At 42.0% G+C, this 19,659-nt stretch overlaps 2 protein-coding genes across 4 annotated transcripts in view; one reads left to right on the top strand and one right to left on the bottom strand.

Moving 5' to 3' along the window:
- The window catches only part of macrod1 (mono-ADP ribosylhydrolase 1), a 142,854-nt gene that overhangs the window by 18,571 nt on the left and 104,624 nt on the right, over positions 1-19,659 (top strand). The window lies entirely within an intron of this gene.
- Positions 13,768-19,659, bottom strand: part of flrt1b (fibronectin leucine rich transmembrane protein 1b) — a 36,943-nt gene continuing 31,051 nt past the window's right edge. For all 3 annotated transcript variants that reach the window (XM_084948889.1, XM_084948884.1, XM_084948896.1), the window contains exon 3: positions 13,768-19,290. In XM_084948889.1, the coding sequence (XP_084805015.1) occupies positions 17,074-19,275 (2,202 nt within the window). In that variant the 5' untranslated portion in view covers positions 19,276-19,290 and the 3' untranslated portion in view covers positions 13,768-17,073. The remainder of the gene's footprint in view (positions 19,291-19,659) is intronic.

Here is a 19,659-nt window from a genome sequence, read left to right as displayed (position 1 = left end):
AAATTGATGGCTTCAGGAAAATTGCCCTACTGCCACATTGTTCGTCAGTACTGTCAAACATACACATACCCTGAACCAGACGACATATTATATATGGAGAATAGAATATGTCGTCTGTGGAGGGAGAAATTGTGCTCTTTAAATCCTTGAAACAAACACACGTCGCGTTGGTGAGAAGCATGTTTTTTCATTTACACATACAGTATTTATTTTAAAATATGCAATTTTGTATTTGCTTGTATTTCAAAAGTCTTTGTGGGCTAAATTCACTCAATCCATTCAGTGTTTTGCTCTCCATACCTAAATTAATTAGTAGATTAAGGAAGTAACTGATCAAAAATCGTAGAACAGCAAATATGGAAGATAAGAGATGACACACATAATCTCCTCAGAGACTTCTGAAAGTAACCCAGGGTCTCTTCCCAGTCGGGCTTGCCTGGAAAACCTTCAAGGGGAGTCATCCTAACCAGATGACATCTCATTTGGCTCCCATCAACATGAAGAAACAGCCATTTCAAGCTCCCTCTATATGTCCATGATACTCACTCTGTAGTATGATTTGAATGTGTGTAGCCAGAAGCGTGATGGTCAAGCGGTCATTTCTGTTATGCTTCTTTTAAGTCTGCTTGAGGCACGCTGCCCGGGCTACATGTGCAGTTGGTCAATTGTAAATTCTCTGCAGACGAGTCCACGTGGTCACAAAAATTGGCAAGTCTGCACGGACCCTCTTGCTCACCGACTGGTGACAAAATTTACATAACTCGGACCCCCGCGGACTCAGAGGAAAGTATAATCAATGCCTTAGGCTGAGCCCAGCCACCCTACTGAGTAAACACATTTCGGCGTCTTGTATTCATGACCTCACTCTTTCGATCATTACCCAGATCTCATGACCACAGGTGAGATTTTCATTATGGATGACTGATCGCGTACAGATCCATTGATAAGTACACAAGCACAACTTCTCTAAGCGTGTACAGTATTCTTATATTAAATGGTATTAAATCTGATTTTTAATTAAAGGTTTTAAAGTATTTTCTTTCTTGGGAGGTTTTGGAAAAAAGTAATTTTATATTTTCCAATTAGGATTATAGTAGTTTGATACAGTCTTTGTATTTTATTTTTTGGATTTGTGCTATGTCTGTTCTTCTCAGAGTCTTATAGAGGAAAGAAAAAGGAGTAGCAGGGACATTTAAATCCATTTAATGTCTCTTGGGGAAATTTTCAAGATTTAAAGCAGTGGAGTCGCATATAAAAATCAGAAAAGTACTAACCCTGCACTGCTCCTGAAAAATATGGCACCATTGGATTATTTGGTCTCTGCTGCTACCAGCTCATCAGCTCCTTCTTGACCGCAGACTGGTAACATAGCAATAAATATTTCAGTATTTCACTGAGCGCTACAAAAGGGAGACAGCAGGTTAAGCAATTACATCAATACACTATTCATATTTCTTTAATCAGAACAAATAAAGACATTAAATTGCGGAAGATATTAAGCAGCATACGTTCTTAGGTTTTGTATTGTTCTTCCCCAGAAATGGCATTAATGCATATTTCTTTTTAGGGCTTTAAAATGCCTTAATAAGTCTTAAATTGGATTTTTAAAAGTGTACAGTCAGGCTGTGTAGGAATAATTGTTTGCATTCCTGGTTTTTCATGACTATAAAAGTGTTCACTTTGCCAGAATAGTAATCAGAGCGGCATTATTGAGACTTTGCCTGTGCATCCAAATGTCTTGTCTTCTTGGGTGCTAAGGTTAAATACTTGAGCAGCTCCAAAAAACGCACCGTAATTATGACCACAATCACCTGATGAATATTGTGACTGAGTTTATCAACCTTAGATGACTGCCGTTTATCATTTAGAGGTTTTCCATTAGTATTGAACTCCGTTTCACTGAAGCAGCTTTGCAAGTAATTTTTTACTCAAATCGAGACTCACAGGACTGAATGGGGGGGAAAATTAGATATGGAAATTAAGAACACATTGGGGAAGATTATCCTCATTGTAGGCGGTGTTATTTGAATAATAAAGTATAATGCAGTCTGACAATACCCCTCCATTTTCTCTAATCTGCGTAATCATAGTTTAGTGAACAAAGTACAAAGCATGTATCATTGTAACCTCCAAAATGGGCTTTAAAGTATTCCTAAGTCCTCTTCCCTTCTCTTTCCACCAGCCAATACAAGGGGTCCTCATTGTCTGCTCATATGTCCTCATCACTGATGATGCTTTTGTCACATAATTACCAGCATTCACATTCAGAGAGTACAGGGAGTGCACACGGCACACACTGCACACAATTACCATCTTGTAATTGCGATCTATCAGGCGTTGTTGTGAAGCGGTGATGCACACGCTGTCAGCTGTGCTGCATTATCAGAGCTTAGGAAATGACGAGACTATTTATAGGGGCTCTTTATCCACTTATCCTGCTGTTGCCATTGTCCTCGGGTGCAACGGGCAGCCCTGGTTAAAGCTGGACTGACAGACGGGTTGGTCAGTTGGATATTGCAGGACATAAGTGTGTAAAAGTTTGGACCCCATGGGGAAATGAAGTAATAAAGCACCCCCTGCAGGAAACTTGTTGGTCCTTAGCTGCATTATTAGGACTTCTCCTGACTCTTTAAACCCCCAAAACAACAAAAGAGCTAATATTTTATCATGACAGGCTCCTCTAAGCCACTCACTGAAGGTATAAAATCATGCTAAATGATGTAATCTAAACAGGTTAAGGCTATAAAAAGATATTAAACTCTCCATTCTGCAATTCCCCTGTCTGAATTATAATTTAGAAATGACAGTGAAGGGGAAACTGTTGAAGTCAAAACATAGAAAACTTTAAGATAAAGATTTAAGATAAAACTGCACCTGAGCTGCAAGAGAAATGCCAAAATCAAACCAATGGAGAGCTAAGCATAACAGTGCACAGTTTATCGGGTTGGGTTGTATGACAAGCAGAGGCACAGGAAATACTGACAGGGCCAAATATCATGAATTGAGTCAACAGAGAGGTTGGTTTCTGCAACAGGGCAATGATCCAAAGCAGAGCTCAAAATCCACCTTGAACTACTTACAAGAAACATAAGCTGAATCTTTTGGAGCATCCCTCTGAGTGTCTGACCTGCACATCACTGAAGATCTGAAAATCAGTTGGGAGACCTTGGAAGTGCTGTGTGTGCAAGGGTGCCTAAAAATATCTCAGAACTTGAAGAGATCTGCATGGTAGAGTGGGCGAAATTTCCCAAATCAGGAAAAGAAGGACTCTTATCTGCTACAAAATGTGTCTGAAGGCTGTGATAGCTGCCAGCGAGATACAAATAGCTTCCTTCCAAGTCATTAACATTTGAAGGAAGGCTAATATTTTAATAATTTCTGTGTTTTCAGCACTTTTGTTTACTACTTTAAACTTATAAATTAATTGTTGCTGATTTACTGGACTAGTGTACAAGCAACAGATTTATTGAGCTTTTAAACAGGCAATTTGTTCAACTGTTGCAGTTTTATCTTAATTATTTCAATTAAGGCATAATATTTTGTTTTGTAAGGCCCCCGGCACACATCTGCTTTCAGAGCACGAGCCAAGACATTTCTGTGGTCAATTTACTTTCAACACACCAGTGATCCAGTAATTAAAAAAAGGGAAATATTTATCCATATAATTAAATGTGATGTTTGCCACCTCGTATAAAGTAAACTGAGAGGAAATTGTCAGTTGATATGCTTTTCAAGAAAAAAAAACAAAAAAAAACGAGGGATAAGAAGATGTGAAGGACACTGTGATGTATTGGAAGGACACTTGGATCACAATAACACTGAAGTGCTCAGAAGATTTATTACACCCTTTACGTCTTGTGTCTTCTCCAGGATCAACAACCTATAACCATTTCGTGGTCTGCACACTCATGAGAAAGCCAGTTACGTGTATGCATGAGTGTGCTGTTAATGTTTTCAATTTATTGTGTTCAGTTATGTTTATGTAATGGTGAGGTTCGGGCTCTGGGGAGGCCATTGTGTGTATGTTCTATCCAGGTATGCGTTTACAGCATTGGTTGGAGTGTGTTTGGGATTACTGTCATCCTGAAACGCTGTTGTCATTCAAACGTTTTGCAGGTGGTACTGCATGGTGGATCAAAATCTGATGGTACTTTTCCTGCATTCATAATACATTCAGTTTTGACAAGATCGCCAACACCACTGGCTGAAATACAGCCACAAACTGTGTTTCATCTCCTGACCTCCTCTGTACATATTAATGATTTAATCCAATCATTATTTGCAACTCTGCTAAAAATCTTTTCTCGCTCTACACAAGTTAAGCTCTTATATGTTAGTACTGTAATCCTAAACAAAACAACTAAGCACACAACTTTACCCCTGACATTAGTAAATAAGTACTTAGAAATCCTTGGCTTGTTAAAAACCTCTACATGCTGCATTAATCTTTCTTTCTTTTTTTATGTGACCTGAGATTGCTATGTCCCTTCAAAATAAAAGCAGTTGTAAGAGTAGTATGTGAGGTTTATTAAAGCATGTTTGGTGTTTCTGAGAATGGACAAACTGCATGATGTATCCGATCACGGCTGCAGTGATACAGCACTTCTTCACTTCTATGAAATGTGAGAGACATATATGAACTTGATAGACATCCAATTTGTAGTCCAAAGGGTTTAATATGATGTTGGTCCACCCTTTGCAGTTGTAACATTTTAAACAAGGTTTCACAAGCAGATTTCTTCTTTGGCTCTCGGAGGAGGCGGACACACTTTTTCTCCTCTCCCTTATCTTCCCTGCCTATGTCCTTGTCTAGTCTCGTGTTTTTTTCGTATTTTCCCTGGAACATTCTCTCACAGTCTGTTCTCTAAAACCTAAAAGAGGAATTATGGATTGGATCAACTGGTCCCTAAATGCAATTGACACCCCTTTCTCAACGAGAAGTTTGGGCTTGGGTGAGCCTGAGTGCTGAAGATATCTACCTATTCGGAACCATGGTAACAGGGTTGTGGCTGATCGGAGCTGGCTTGGCCCTGACTTATCGAAGAATTAAGAAAGCGGAACCGGCTGTTCAAACCCCCACAAGGCTGCCCGCTGGGATTGGAACGATGGGAGAGGCGTGAGTTTCTCAAAATGGGCTCATTGAGTCAGCACGGATAAGATCTTGGAGAGGCTACGGCTGCTGTGAATACTCAGAATAAGATCTCTGACTGCAGACTGGATACATCTCGGAGGGGCTAGCCCGGAATAACATCTCTGGGCGCAAATTGGATGACATCTCGTGGAGGCACACTGCCGTGAGTTCTCAGAAATTGGCTCCTTGAGCACAAGAAATGACAACATCACAGAACGCAAGTATGGCGAAGCTCGTGGCTCTCCAACGGGAAATTGAGAGACCAGTGTTGGACTGTAGAACTGCTTTGAAATTCATATGAGCCTCTGAGTGAAAAACTGGATTACATCTGGAGGGGCTAGCTCGAATAACACCTTTGAGCGCAAATTCGATCACATCTTGGGGAAGTGCACTGCGGTCGTGAGTTCTCAGAACCTGCTCTTTGAGCAAAAAGAATGACAACATCACGGAACGTAAGTTTGGATAACATCATAGAAAGCTCACGGCTCTCCAACGGGAGATTGAGAGACCAGTGTTGGACTGTTAGAACAGCTTTGAAATTCATATGAGTTGTTCGCACTAAAGTAAAAACCATCATCACTTCATGCGGAGACCCCTTCAGCGCCAGCTGCGGCCTCAAGGTTGGAGCTGAACAAAACACCCTGATAACGACTGTGTTTAGACTGTTCCCCCCATTCCATGCAAGGCCACCTGGGTTGGCTGGCAGACTGTTTACTTAGCCTGATAGGGCGAAGGACACTGTCTCAGCTGGACTATGGACATGCACACACATACATATACTGATACTGATAAGCACTCACTGACGCATCACCCTCCCTACCCCGGATCCAACGCCACCTCCAACGCTTACCTCCCCTCTGATGTGGACATCGGGTCAGTTGGAGGTGCAGTCGAAAGATTGCAGCGGTCCCAGATCAGATTGTACACACTGGAACTCTTTCCCATGTTGCTGTCTGTGTTTATTGTGCTGTGGTGTGTTGATACCTGTGCATTCCTGTATTATCCTTCTGTCTTACACATTTCGATGTTTTTTTTCCTCGCTACCTAGCCTGACCTGTCTCCCCAATGTGATGTTTGTGTATTGTATGTACGGTCGGCAAGGTCTGTCATCTCGGTTGTGGGCAAAAGACCTGCAACTGACAAATAAAGGCTATCTCATCTCATCATCTCATTTGTGAGGTCAGACACTGATGTTGGACAATAAGACCTGGCTCACAGTCACTGCTCTAATTCATCCCAGAGGTGTTCTATCAGTTTGAGATCAGGACTTTGTGCAGGCCAGTTAAGTTCTTCTACACTAAACTGGCTCATCCATGTCTTTATGAACCTTGTGTTGTTCACTGGTTTGCAGTCATGTTAGAACAGGAAGTACCATCCCCAAACTGTTCCCACAAAGTTGGGATCACAAAATTGTCCAACATGTCTTGGTATGCTGAAGCATTAAGAGTTCCTTTTGTTGGAACTAAGGGGCTGAGCCCAACTCCTGAAAAACATTTCCACACCATAATCTCCCCTCCACCAAACTTTACTCTTGGCACAGTGCAGTCAGACAAGGACTGTTCTCCTGCCAACCACCAAACCCAGACTCGTCCATCGGATTGCCAGACAGAGAAATGTGATTTGTCACTGCAGAGAACATTTCTTCACTGCTCTAGTCAAGTCAATCAAGTCATCTTTATTTATATAGCACATTTAAAAGCCATCAAGTGTCGGCCAAAGTGCTGAACAGAGGGATAATATAATAAAAGAATTAAAATAGAAAGAAAACATAAAAAAAAAAGAATTGTAAGACATGTAAGAGTATATAGCATATAACGTACATGCAAATATGCACATACATATACAAGACTGTACACATTCACACACAAGCACACATATGTGAACATAACGTATATACACATACAACACCATCCAATAAGATAAAAGACCAAATAGACAGAATAAAAAAAAGATATCAAAGAGATCCGAAAGCCTTGGAAAATAAGTAGGTCTTGAGATTCGATTTAAAGACTTCCAAGGATGAAGAGAATTTTATGGCGGCATGCTTTACAACACTATATCCAATGCTTTGCATTGTGCTTGGTAAGGCCTGGATACAGCTGCTCGGCCATGGGAATCATTTCCATGAAGCTTTGTATGCTTCTTAAACTAATCCGAAGGCTGCACGAAGTTTGAAGATCTCTCCGCAGAGAGCTGACAACCTCTGCACACTATGCTCCTTAGCATCCACTGACCATTCTCATTTTCCTTGGCCTACCACTTTACTGATGAGTTACTGTTGTTCCCAACCACTTCCACTTTGTTATAATACCACCAACAGTTGACTGTAGAATATTTAGTTGCGAGGAATTTTCACGACTGGACTTGTTGCAAAGGTGGCATCCTATCATGCTGATATGCATGAGTGACCCATTCTTTCAGAAATGTTTGTAGAAGCAGCCTGCATAACTAAGTGCTGTATTTTATACACCTGTGACCATGGAAGTGACTGGAACACCTGAATTCAATGATTTGGATGAGTGAATACTTTTGGCAATATAGTGTATCATAATCCAGCCTGTGTTATCTTTTTATTACCAGATAGCATTTTTTTTGTATAGAGCAGTGTTGACAGAAAGCAACATGCAACAATGCCCTTTATGCATCTGTTGCATATAAATGATTGCAACTTTTCAAGGCTACTTAATCTGCAGGTTTCTATCTAATTTTATTGTTAATCAGCAGTTGAAGTCTGAATTAAGGCTTTCTGTTACACTGTGCATTGCTGCTGTCATTCTGTGAAGCCTCACTGCTCACACAATGAACACAGCAGAGAGAGAGCAGGTGCTGTGCCAGGAGTGCAAGATGTCATTGTAAAGCAGTATGATACTGTACATGGAGTTTTTGCAGTGCCTTAAAAAAAGAACAGCTGAAGGGGCATTGAAAGTGGCTAAATGTAGTGACAAAGTGACCTCAGTGAGGTGAACGGAAGTTTGAGAGAGAAAGAGAGATGTTGCACAAGCTGAGATCAGTTACAGTTCCTCATTTAACAACAAAAGAAAAACCCCAACAACATATCCAAATCTTAAAATTCAACAACAGACAAATATCTAAATAGTTGAATATTTGAGTAGAGCCCCAGTACGCTTTTAATTTTTCACCTATCCATGCTGAGCTGAGCAATTTCTCCTCAATTGCAATTTCATTATTTTGCTAAATATTTGCTGTTGTCTTAGCGCAGCATTAAATAATGCAGGTTTGAACTGGGCAGTTACCTTTAAAGTTCAGCTGCACATTGTGTGCTACACCTCTGGAATGATCACAATTCACTGTGTGGCATTTTCAACTAAGTAATGAATAATTTACTGTGCTCCAGGAATTCATTTATTTTTTGGCTGAGTTGTGTCTGCCTCTGCTGAAGAAAGGCCGAGAGCCAGTACTCCAGAGAAATCACAAGTTGCCATAACTACAAGTGCTGAGGTCTCTGTGTAGTCCAGAGTGTAGCCCCAGAGAGGTGGGCAGTAAGCCGACCATGAATGACGGCTGAGAGCTGTGGAAGACCACATCCAGCAGGAGCCGGCTGCCTGAAGCGCCCTTTAGCCAGAGTTGTTCCTCTGCAGTGTTTGCTCATGTGGGTTGAATGCCTGATGGGTTATCGTACGAGGAAAAGAAAGCTATCAATTATTCACTTAATGTCAGCCTGGGATAGATAATGAGACAAATCGCATGACGACTACTTAAGGTTGACTTTAATTCTCTAGTTCTCTTGAATTTAGATGCTCTTTTTCTCCTGAAAGCAAGGTTACAAAAGCAATCCTGTGTTTTAGGGGCTCATAATTAAGCTAAACTAAAAGATAACACGCACAGTGATGAGAAATTGAATAGAAGACAATTGCTGTACAAGGACAATTTGGTTATCTTTTTGCACGTGCTTTGAGCGTAGTTGCAGCTGAACTTTTCTTGGAAGACTTCTTTTTTTGTACTCCTTCACACTAGAGGGGCTTTGCAGTAGCACCAAAGTGTCTCTCTCTGATAGACAGCCTAATTCATACAGTCTGTGTTTTCATAATCCCCCAGAGGCTGTCTTGGTGTGCTCTCTGTCTTGTTTATTCCACTGATGTCCTCTCCACCCACTGCTACCAAAGAAGCCAGACCACTGCAGCCTAATGTCTGTCTGTCTGTCTGTTGTTGTTGTTGTTATAGCTCTTCATCCCTCTGAGGTATCTCATTGGTTTCTAGGAGTGTGTCGGTATAAAAGATACACATGAGTGTTTTTAATCTGAACCCTGGGATCACTGGTCCCTTGTCAGTTCAGGCTATACAAATGTGTGTCCAATAATGAGAACCTTTAAAATTGATTTAAAACTGCTGTGTTTGTCATGAGGTGTTTGTAAATCTGTGCACGTCTGTTGAGAGCAGTTTTCATATCCTGCAAAGATTTGAGGAAGGCAAGGTCTCGAGAGAGTTTTTGCTTAATGAACAAAAAGTAAAATGGCTTTGTTAAAAAAAATTACACTAAGTGGGGAAAGGTGCTGTTTGGAGTCGAGCTGTAAAATGAATAAGAGAGAAAAGGAAAAACTAAAATCCAATCTTCAGGAAAAAAGAGCCTTTCACGTTACAGTCACCAACATGTTTTTACTTGAATCATAACTCAAGACCTGATTTGAATTTTTTTTCAATAAAAAAACATATTTTTTTTATGTTTGTTTGTTGCTTGTTTGCTGTATACTAAAGTATTTTCATTCCAGTGTGTGAAATAGTTCTGCTCTGTCAGGTACACATGGTGTCCTTGGGCTTTAGGGCCTTGACACATCAGTCACAGTAATATTGGACGCTGAAAGACTGGTTAAAGAGCCAAGTCCACAGTCCACGTGTAACTGAATTACATGGACATGAAAAACAAGGATTTACAGAATAACAAATAATTAAATAACCACCGACACTGAGCGAGAGTATTGCTCAAAAGTCTTGAGCCATCTATTTCTTTATACTTGGCTTCAAAGGAGCCACAATTTCTTATATTTTTTAAAGCGATCTTCAGTAATGGTTCCTCTGGGTTTCTGAAGCTCTTTAAAAGTTTGTGTTTGGAAATTGGCTACATTTTTACCCATTTTCCCTCCAGTCCACCATTGTTTAAGCCACTTAACATTGACCTATGAATCATTCAAGCATAAATAAGGTGCCTAACTCAATGTATGAAGCACTGTTGTCTTCACATATCAACTAAGTCAAGAACCTATGTTATATTGTATCATTAGGCACTTACAAGCAGCCGGCCACAAAAACAGATATTTTGTTTGCTTTAGTTCCCATGTGACAGGCATAAAATAGTATTTTTGCACCAACAAGGTGATTCCTAAAGAGCTGAAAAACTGGCACGTCAGTCTGCCGTGTGGTCTGCATTTCTGTATCTGCTTCACTCATTTAGAGTTGGTTCTGTCTTTTACACCAAAATGATAGGTAACAGATTTTTTTTTTCATATAAACTCAACTTAAAGTGAATGATGATATTCCTCTTTAACTGCTGGATGTTAATAATGTCAACATATAAACTTAAAAGATGATGAATTGTAAATCTCTAACCAGAAATCAAGGTAAAGCATCGAATATTAAATATGTCTGTGAAGGTTCTCAGTCATCCAGGTCATCGTAGTCAAAGGAGCTTCTTCAGTTCTTCAGAACTGAAGAAGCTTCTTGGATGAGAGGTGAAACGTCTTCAAGTAACTTAAAGAAGTCCAGACGCTTTTCTTTGCAAGCTCCTTTGACATCGAATATTAAACCGCATGTGTGGAACAACAACTCTTTTCAGGCCATGGAAATCGGAACAGTAGAGGGCAAAAGAAGAAGTTGCAGCATTAAAAAATATAGCAGAAATTCATGTCCTGAGGAAGAAATCCAGCAGAGACCCGAGAGATGATAAGTGGACTGTTTCTCATGGTGCTTCAGATAACATGTCTCATTTACACAAGCACTTTTTTCTTATAGATAAATGCTATCTAACTATTCTATCTAACATTCATTAGTAGATAACCTGCTCTACCCTGATGAACTGGTCTGCAAATCAGTGGAAACAGGTCTCCTTGAATGAAGAATTCAAAATTGAAATTTTTGGTTCAGATACAACCATCTATAAAACACGGTGGAGGCTTCGTCATGCTTTTGGCTGCATTGCAGACAGGGGTGTTGGGGATCTGATTTTGATCCACCAACTTGAATTAATTTGACTTACAACAGTTTCATTTTTCGGCATGAGAATGATCTCAAACACGGTGCCAATTCAATAAAAGCTTGCGTGGATAGAAAAACACAAATTGGAGCACAATCGGTCATTGATTATTCCTCCCCGGAGCCTGGACCTCAACATTATTAAAGCTGTGTGTGATCATCTTGACAGAGAAAATGTTTGTTTCAAGAAACTGCTGTACCCGTTTTCCATTTCCATTTCTTTAAAGAACTGAGGGCCGACTCAAGACTTTTGCACAGTGCTGTATTTTGCTGAAACGTCACACTCAGCTTGATCTGGAAGTAGCTGCTGCTGCAGCCGGTGAAGCTGTGGCTGGATCTGCGTGCCATAACAACATTATTATGAGATCAAACATACTGAAATGTGCCAGTTCTGATATGTTCACACTCAAAGCTTAAAGCTTTAGGCACAAAAGTTGGCAGAACACCCTAACACACACAAGTTAGATTTTAGATGATATGCTTTACTGGTTGTGGAGCTGTGATAACAAAATGCAGGGTCTTTGACATTGTGTCATTTAGTTTGGCTCTAGCTCAGAGTGAAAGTTCAGTGAATTTTAAGGTTATTTGGCTGTTGATACGGTGCCTTTTTTTTTTTTTTGTATGAAAGTAACTCTGGCAATGACCAATGTGAATCTGGTCAGATGGAGAGCATATAAAGCAAAAAAATAAAAATAAAATAGCTGTCTGTTGTCCCTGAGATTGTGGCGCTAATTTGGCTTAACAATTAGCCCCTTCACAAATTAAATTCATGCTAAAAAATGACACCTACCTTGTGTGTTTAAGTGCAATACCAAGAGGTCATTTATAAGCATTTGTATGTGATGAGTTAGAAGTAACGGGGCAGTTTGACTGTTGCCGTAAAGACCGTGCATAATGGCACCGATGCTAAAGGACACCTTGTGCATATGTGTGAAACGCCAGCGGCTTTGACAACGCAGCAGTGTTTGAGGTCCTCTCATGTTTATATGTTGCATCTGTTCATGTTTTTCTCTGCCGTGCCCTTGACTGCTGCGAAGTCAAGAAAGAAAATGTAAACTTACACATTCGCCCGTGCAGTGCCTTTTCTTTTCTCAGCTCTGCCTCAGTATTTGTAGAAACATTTGCATTCAAACTATCTGTGCCAAAAAGATTATGTTGTGGATTTGATTCGGTTGACTGTACATGCATACATGCATTTCCTCAAATGCATGCATTGAGAGGAATACAGTGACCTTTTCACTAAATAAGCTTATAAATGCACGCAAACACCGGAAGATAACTCGCGTTGCGGCTTTAAATCATCCGTGGCAGCACTGTTGTGAAGAAAATACTGAGCACGGAGTTTAAAATGCAACCAACCATTTTACTGCACATCAGTGAGTTGAGCCTGTTTGTTAAAGGAATAGAGGTCGCATAGTCAGAAATTAATTCAAATGAGATGAATCGAAACTCAACACACTGCTGTTGTGCTTCTGTGTACGAACTTTAACACGTGTTATATAACTAATATATATCTATATTATATATCTAACACATCTTAATAATTTAAAGCACAGTTTATTCTCGCAAAGTAATTACTTTTGGACACACGTTGTTGTAACTTAATGGAAGCCTTCACTTTGATCCGATTTGTTACAGTGCAAGAATAAATTTAGCCCAAACAGATGCTTACCCCCAGTCTCGGAGTATACATCTTTTTCTTGGGTGTAATGTGAGTTAGGATAATTAAGCTGCGGGACCTGACATTCGATAATGGACCGCAGCAGTGAAAGGCGTCCATAATGACTGATGAGAACTCGGGCCATTGTTGTTAAGAGCGTGGACGCCAAGATGCAGCCGCACACCGCCAGACGTATAATCACAGATCCTGTAGATAGTCATATGAAGTCATCAGCGCGCGGCAAACCATTTCTGTCTACAGTATTTTTCTTTCAGACTCCTTCCTTCTCAAACACCCATCACAAGCAGTTACTCTAAGATGGACACTTATACACTCCCCCGTTCGTTATATTGATCCATGCTTACACAAGCATTAGCACTCACTTAGAATGAGAGGCATGTCTTCACCCAAACTCGGGAGCACCGAGCACAAACACATCCATACAAATGGACGCAGCCGAGTTTCTCGTGTCACTCTGTGAAATACGCACTTGAACTTGTCAGGATAAAAACATGCGTCCTTCCGAATGGAATCGGAGCGCATAGACGCTGATGTATTCATCCAGTGTGTGTGATTTAACGAGGCCTGCTCCGTCTCGTCATAAATCATGTTAATAATCTGAGCTTCCCATTGATTTTTAGTTTTTAAGCCCTCCCCCCGCCCACTCTGGTGCATTATTTGACATCTCCAGCCTTTCCTTCCGATTTGATGAACTCCACTCAGACGCGCGCGCACGCACACACACCCGCACACAGAACTCACGAATCCGCTCTTCCTTTTAGAAGTCTTTATTCATCTGCGTAGAAAAAAAGACGACAGACCAATAAATGGAATAGCGTTTTGCACCCTTTTTTTATGTTTATACATAAGAGTGTTTTCATTATCACATCTGAGGGTGACACTTTTAAAGGAAAAGGATCTCTACACAGAATGAAAGGAAGCTTCAGTGCTTTTAAAAAAATTAAAAAAAATAATAAACCAAATGCAAAAAAACCCCAAAAACAAACCCCTAAAAAACCCGCACCGGAGCTCTTCCAATATTACTGGTACACTGTAACACAGGTTGAAAAAGAGAAAGAGAGCTACTCAAAGTAAGACTTGGGTTTCAACACTTACAGGCTCTATCTAAATCACCCCTCCCCACTCTCCCCCTTTATTTTTCTCTCTCTACCTTCTCCTCTTCCTCTTCCTGTTAATCTCTGGCTGTATTTTATTAGCGTCTTCTTTGATGTTCCTCCTCCCTTAAAGTACATTAGTGTGGTCAGTGAGAGGCGGTCAGAAAGCAGGGGGTCGCTCGTTTCCCTGTGGTTGTCTTTGAGTTGAATTGCACAGTGTAGCGGTCAGGCTGTGATCCCAGTCACCAGAACATAGTGTCTATGCTGTGCTAAGGCCTATAAAACCACACGACCTGAGTCAACTTATATGTTTCACCTCCCAGAATGCACTAGATCAGGTGTGATTATACTAGTTGTTTTAGTTTCTCCAATTCAGCTAATCTTTATTATAATACAAGTAAATGAATTGCCTTTGTATATGAGAGTGTAAGAGAAAAGGCCACAATTTCATTGTTGATCTAAATTAACTGATTAAAGAGGACCTATTATGCGCTTCCCTATTTCAAACGTGGGCCTTAAAAAAACCTAACTTCAAATTGCTCTGTTATTTTTTTGTTTCTACTCTTTGATCTGTTCATGTCAAAAGCGAGGCGATCTCTATAATATGGTCATCACAGGCACACAGCTCTAGTTGTGAGCACAGCACTCCCACCAGTCTGCTGTTCAAACCCTCTGAGGGGCACAGGAAAGGGAGCTGAAGTGGCTCGTCTCAGACAGTGGGTGAACTGAGGGGCTACACCGAGATAAATGACGGTAATTTTGGATTGTAATTCATGCAAAGCAACTCTGGTGCTCGAAGAATAAAAATATGAGGCTGGAAATGAGCAGAATAGGTCCACTTGAATCATCTGGTCCATACAGCGTGAGGCAATTGTGGAAAAACGTCTGTCTTAGATTCCTGCACCCTGGGGTAATGTCTTTGAACTACTTGGTTCATTTAACTAACAGTAAAAAGAGATAAAGATTTTCAATTTACTGAGTAATAAGACTGAGAAAAACTGCAAATACTTAAAATTGGGAAGCTGCAACAGGGAAACATTTGGCATTTGTTTACACAGAGGGATAAAATATTTAAATTTTTATTATTGGGAGTTTTACAGTTTGGTCAGGTGTTTTTAACTGATTCCTGATTCCTGTCTGGTATTTTTGCTGTAGTCAATCAATATATTGTAAGCCACTAATAGATGTCTTTATATACAAATCATTCTGCTCTCTTTTTAAATAAACACAGAGAAAAATATTTTTTCCCCGCTGTAGTCGAATAGATTTGTTAAGAGTGGATTTTAACAAAGAATAATCAGACCAGTGCCGTTCCAACTTCCACCAAAAAAGTGTCAGCTGCTAAAACTTATTTTTAATTAAGGTTTAGCCATCCTCTAGAAGATAATGGGTTACTATAATAAGATGTGTGATTAGGATTCTTTCACTTCATTTGCAAAGATAATTTAATAATGACACCAGACCACAATAAAAACTGGGTACATGCAGTGCTGAAATTCCAAGATGAAGTTTTTTTTTCTTCTTCTTCTTCTTTTTTTTTTTTTTTACAATAATAGTCGTTCTTGTCAGGCTTGTCTGTTGTCCTGTGGTCTTGGCAATCAGTGTATCTTTTACTCAGATTGTCTCGCCGTGCTTCTTGTCCTTGTTGTTGTCCTACCGATGTTTTTAAAATCCTGAAATGTGCTGTTTATTAAAAAAAAAAAAGATACACGAGGTGAAAGGTAACTACCAAGAAATGTTAAATTCATCTTTGAATTTCAATGATCACAGGCACCTGAAAACAGTCCTTGAAGGAAGCATGCACTCTGTTATCACTCGGCATGTGCTGAGTGCAGTGGGTACACTGTGGGCAAAAACTTCATTCTTTTTTTTTCTTTCTGTTTTTTGGGACTATGATGTCACATAACAGTTGTCAACCCTCTTCTTTAACCACCCACTCCCTTCTTGATCCCCCACCTTTTTTCTCTTTGTGTGCTTTTTTACCTCCTGCTGCTGCATTTGTCACACGCCCTTTTTTTCCACTTAGCTCCCCTTTTCTGTCCTCGCTCTCTGCCTGAAGTCAACACACCTCTCTCTGCGTCTACATCCCCCCCCAACACAGCTCCGCACCCTCTTTTTTTTTCTCATCTCCTTTGATGTTTTCTCCATCCATCCATCCATCCATCCATCCCCCCACCCAAACACATGCTCTCTCTCTCACTCTCATTAGTCTCCTCGTGCTGTGGTTTGTGTCTCTCGTCTCTGTCAGAACTGTTATCACTGCTGTCAGCTCCCTTGGCGAGAACAAAGTCGTCCTCTGCTCACAGCACCACAAAAGACACAAGAGAAATAAAAGGAAAGAGCCTCAGCTGAAGAAAAAAAAAGAGGCGGAAAGGAGGAAAAAATTAAAAAGGAGGGGAGTAAACCAGAGGAAAGGAAGGGGCTTGGAACACATCTTTTCATGTCAACCATGATGCATTGTCATCTGTGGGTTATAACAACCATTGATTTCTTCCTCTGTCATCCCTTTTATCTATACAGCACAAAGCTTACAGTTGGTTGGAAGATTTGAGACCTATCTCTATACACATCAAGTGCCTTTTCCCCATATTATAAATATATCTCCTTCTAAATCAGCTAAGCCTAGTATATCAACCTCAAATAATTTACTGTGTATTATCATTAGCTGAGAAGAACAGTAGGTTTGAAAGACACTGAGATATCCAAAAGAGAAACTGTAACCATTTATAAGAAGCGCTGAAAGAAGGGCCTACTATAAATTGTATTTATACAGTAGAAGAGTATAGTAGGACTTACACTTCTGTCACTCTAGCAATTGTCCAATTAACATAGCAGAAATTCTCTACTTAACAAACCAATCAGAATTGAACCAGCAGAGGCACAGAGGGTACTTTGGAAACCAAGGACAAAATTACCACTAGCCAACAGGGCTTTCGTGGCTCAGGGAGTGCGTCCCTGTATAATCACGTGTAGGCATAATCTATGTCAGGGATGCCACCCTCTCTGTAGCCACGGTTGGTGCCATACGTAACACGATGGTGGCTGGTTTGGCTGAGGATGGTGCCATTTAGGCTGCCAGCTCCGTGACTGCTCCGGTAGGTCCCGTTAGCTTGGGAGGAAGAGGAGGAGGAGGAGGGGAAAATGGTGTGGATGTAGGTGACATCCTCCAGCTTAGGCTGAACAGGCTGATGGGCCATAGCTGTCATCTGAAACCCTGCAGGAGGGGCCCTGATCTCTAAGATGGAAGTGTCTTTCTTGGTGCCTGACTCTACATAGTCATCATAATGTTTTCCTCCCCGGCCCCTGCTGTATGAGCCCGAGTCCCCGGATATGTAACCTGATCTCTGTCCATACCAGCAGAAGATGCCAAAGATTAACAGAAGGCTCACTAATGCTGTGGCACCCCCAATAATCCCAGCCAGTGGCAGGGCTGTTAATTCTGAGTCTCGTCCCTTTTTATCTGAGCCCTCTTCTCCTGAGTGTGCCAGAGCATCTCCAGTCTCTATCTGTGCACAGGCCGGGGCTGAGTCTTTACTGTCCGTGTCCGTGCTGAGAGCTCGAGACGAACCCATGCTGGGGCTCCCAAAGGAAGTTTCCTGTTGTAATGGCAGCAGGCAGATGAGGTAATGGGACCGTGGGGTGAGCTGGGTTAGAAGATACTGCCTCCTTTCTCCAGGTACCAAAGTCTCTGTTATTGAACCGAGAGCTGCACTGCTGCCCAGCCTCAGCCACGACAGGCGGAAGGAGGGTGCCGGCTCTGGACAAAGCCAACTCACCAACACGCTGTCTGAAGAGAGAGGTTTTACAGTCAGCTCCAGTGCCTCTCCAGATACGTGCCCTCCTTCACCTGGGGGCAGAGGCATAACTAGGCCTGGCCGCTTAGCTCGCAGGGTGAAAAGAGAACCCTGTGTGGGGATGAGCAGAGAGGTAGTGGTGGTGCTGCCATGGGGGACTGAAGCCACTGCTTGACCCCCTCCAACACCATCTTCACCTCCTCCATCTTTGTCTGCTGGGTTCATCCCTATTCCAGTATTAGGAACAGGAGGGGGACCTTCACACTGCTCCATCAGAGACGTTAGGTCTCTAAGGGCCTGACCCCTTATAGGCTCAGGCCCCTGACAGGTTAGACCCCTAACTGTAACCGCCGCCCCCCGACCGTGCAGCCAGGCATGGAGCCAGCGAAGGTTGCAGCCGCAGTACCAGGGGTTTCCTCGCAGCAGTAGCAGCTCCAGGCTTTCTGTGTCCTTAAAAAGTCCCCGGGGCAGAGTGGTGAGATTATTCCCCGACAGGTCCAGCCTCTGCAGCCGCCGCATCCCATCCAGCGCCCCCCTCGAGATGTGGGTCATTCCATTGTCTTGCAAATGGAGTCGCACAAGGTGAGCTGAAGGCAGGTTGGCAGGTGGAGACTGCAGAGCGTTCCTGACCAGTGAAAGCTCAGTCAGGTTGGAAAGACGAGAAAAGGTGTCATCTGCTATGCGTGTGTTGGCCAGCAGGTTCCCGTCCAGGACCAAGCGTCTCAGGGAGGAGAGCCCACGGAAGGCATGAGTAGGGATGGTGCTGATTCTGTTGTCATCCAGTCGCAACTCTTCCAAGGACGTTGGCAGGCCTGCGGGGATGCTTGACAGGTGGTTCCGAGACAGAAACAGCAGTCGAAGCCGTGGGGTCCCAGAAAAGGCTCGGTCCTGGATGCTAACTGTGGATATGGAGTTATCATCCAGGTGCAAACGTTCTAGTAATGGTAACTTGGCAAGAGCCGACCGCGGTAACGTTCGTATATTATTATCCTGCAAATGGAGCTCCCGTAATGAAGGCGGGAGGTGTATAGGAAATTCATCCAACTGGTTGGCATACAGGTAAATCACTCGTATGGAAGTGCTGCGTTCCAGCGACGGTGGCAGCCCGGCGTTACTCAGGCGGTTGCTCTGTAAGTACAGGATGGCAGCCGTTAACGGCAGCGGAGGAATAATGCTGAGGCCACGGTCATTGCAGTAGACAAAACCCTCGTCGCAGCGGCACACCGAGGGGCAAACTATGCCCTCGTCTCCCTCTCCCGTCTCCATGGCAATTGCCGCTGCCGCCAGTTCCAGCACCTCAGCCAATAAGGTGAGGCACAGGAGGAGCAGGAAGAGCCAATCGCGGAGTTCTGCAACACTCTCAGCTGCCATGGTGGCGCACAGCTCCTGATAGGAGAGAAAATGGGAAACTGGATCAAAACAAAGTACAGACACTGAAACCCAATGATTCTAAAATGAATGGAGAAAAAAAATTTCATTATATTCAAATAGGGAAGCAAAAAAGAAGGACGAGACAGAGCGAGATAGTTTCGCTGTGGGGTCTATCTCCAAAATTACTCGATCAAAGTGCTGTGTTTTCTACCTGCTGATAAAAGTAAAGTCTCTTTAAATCTCTAAAGTGCAAAAGATTTGGGGATTGAATCATCAGATGCACTTATAAGAAGCTGCCCACTATTATATGGGTCAGGGCGACCAAGCAGAAGACAAACGCACATTTAGAGACAGAGTGTGATGAGGGGTGGATTGACTGGACGA

This window comes from Perissodus microlepis, chromosome 2 (genome assembly GCF_051167445.1).
Source record: "Perissodus microlepis isolate ML-2025 ecotype Zambia chromosome 2, ASM5116744v1, whole genome shotgun sequence".
NCBI lineage: Eukaryota > Metazoa > Chordata > Actinopteri > Cichliformes > Cichlidae > Perissodus > Perissodus microlepis.
This window is presented reverse-complemented; position numbering and strand designations above follow the sequence as displayed.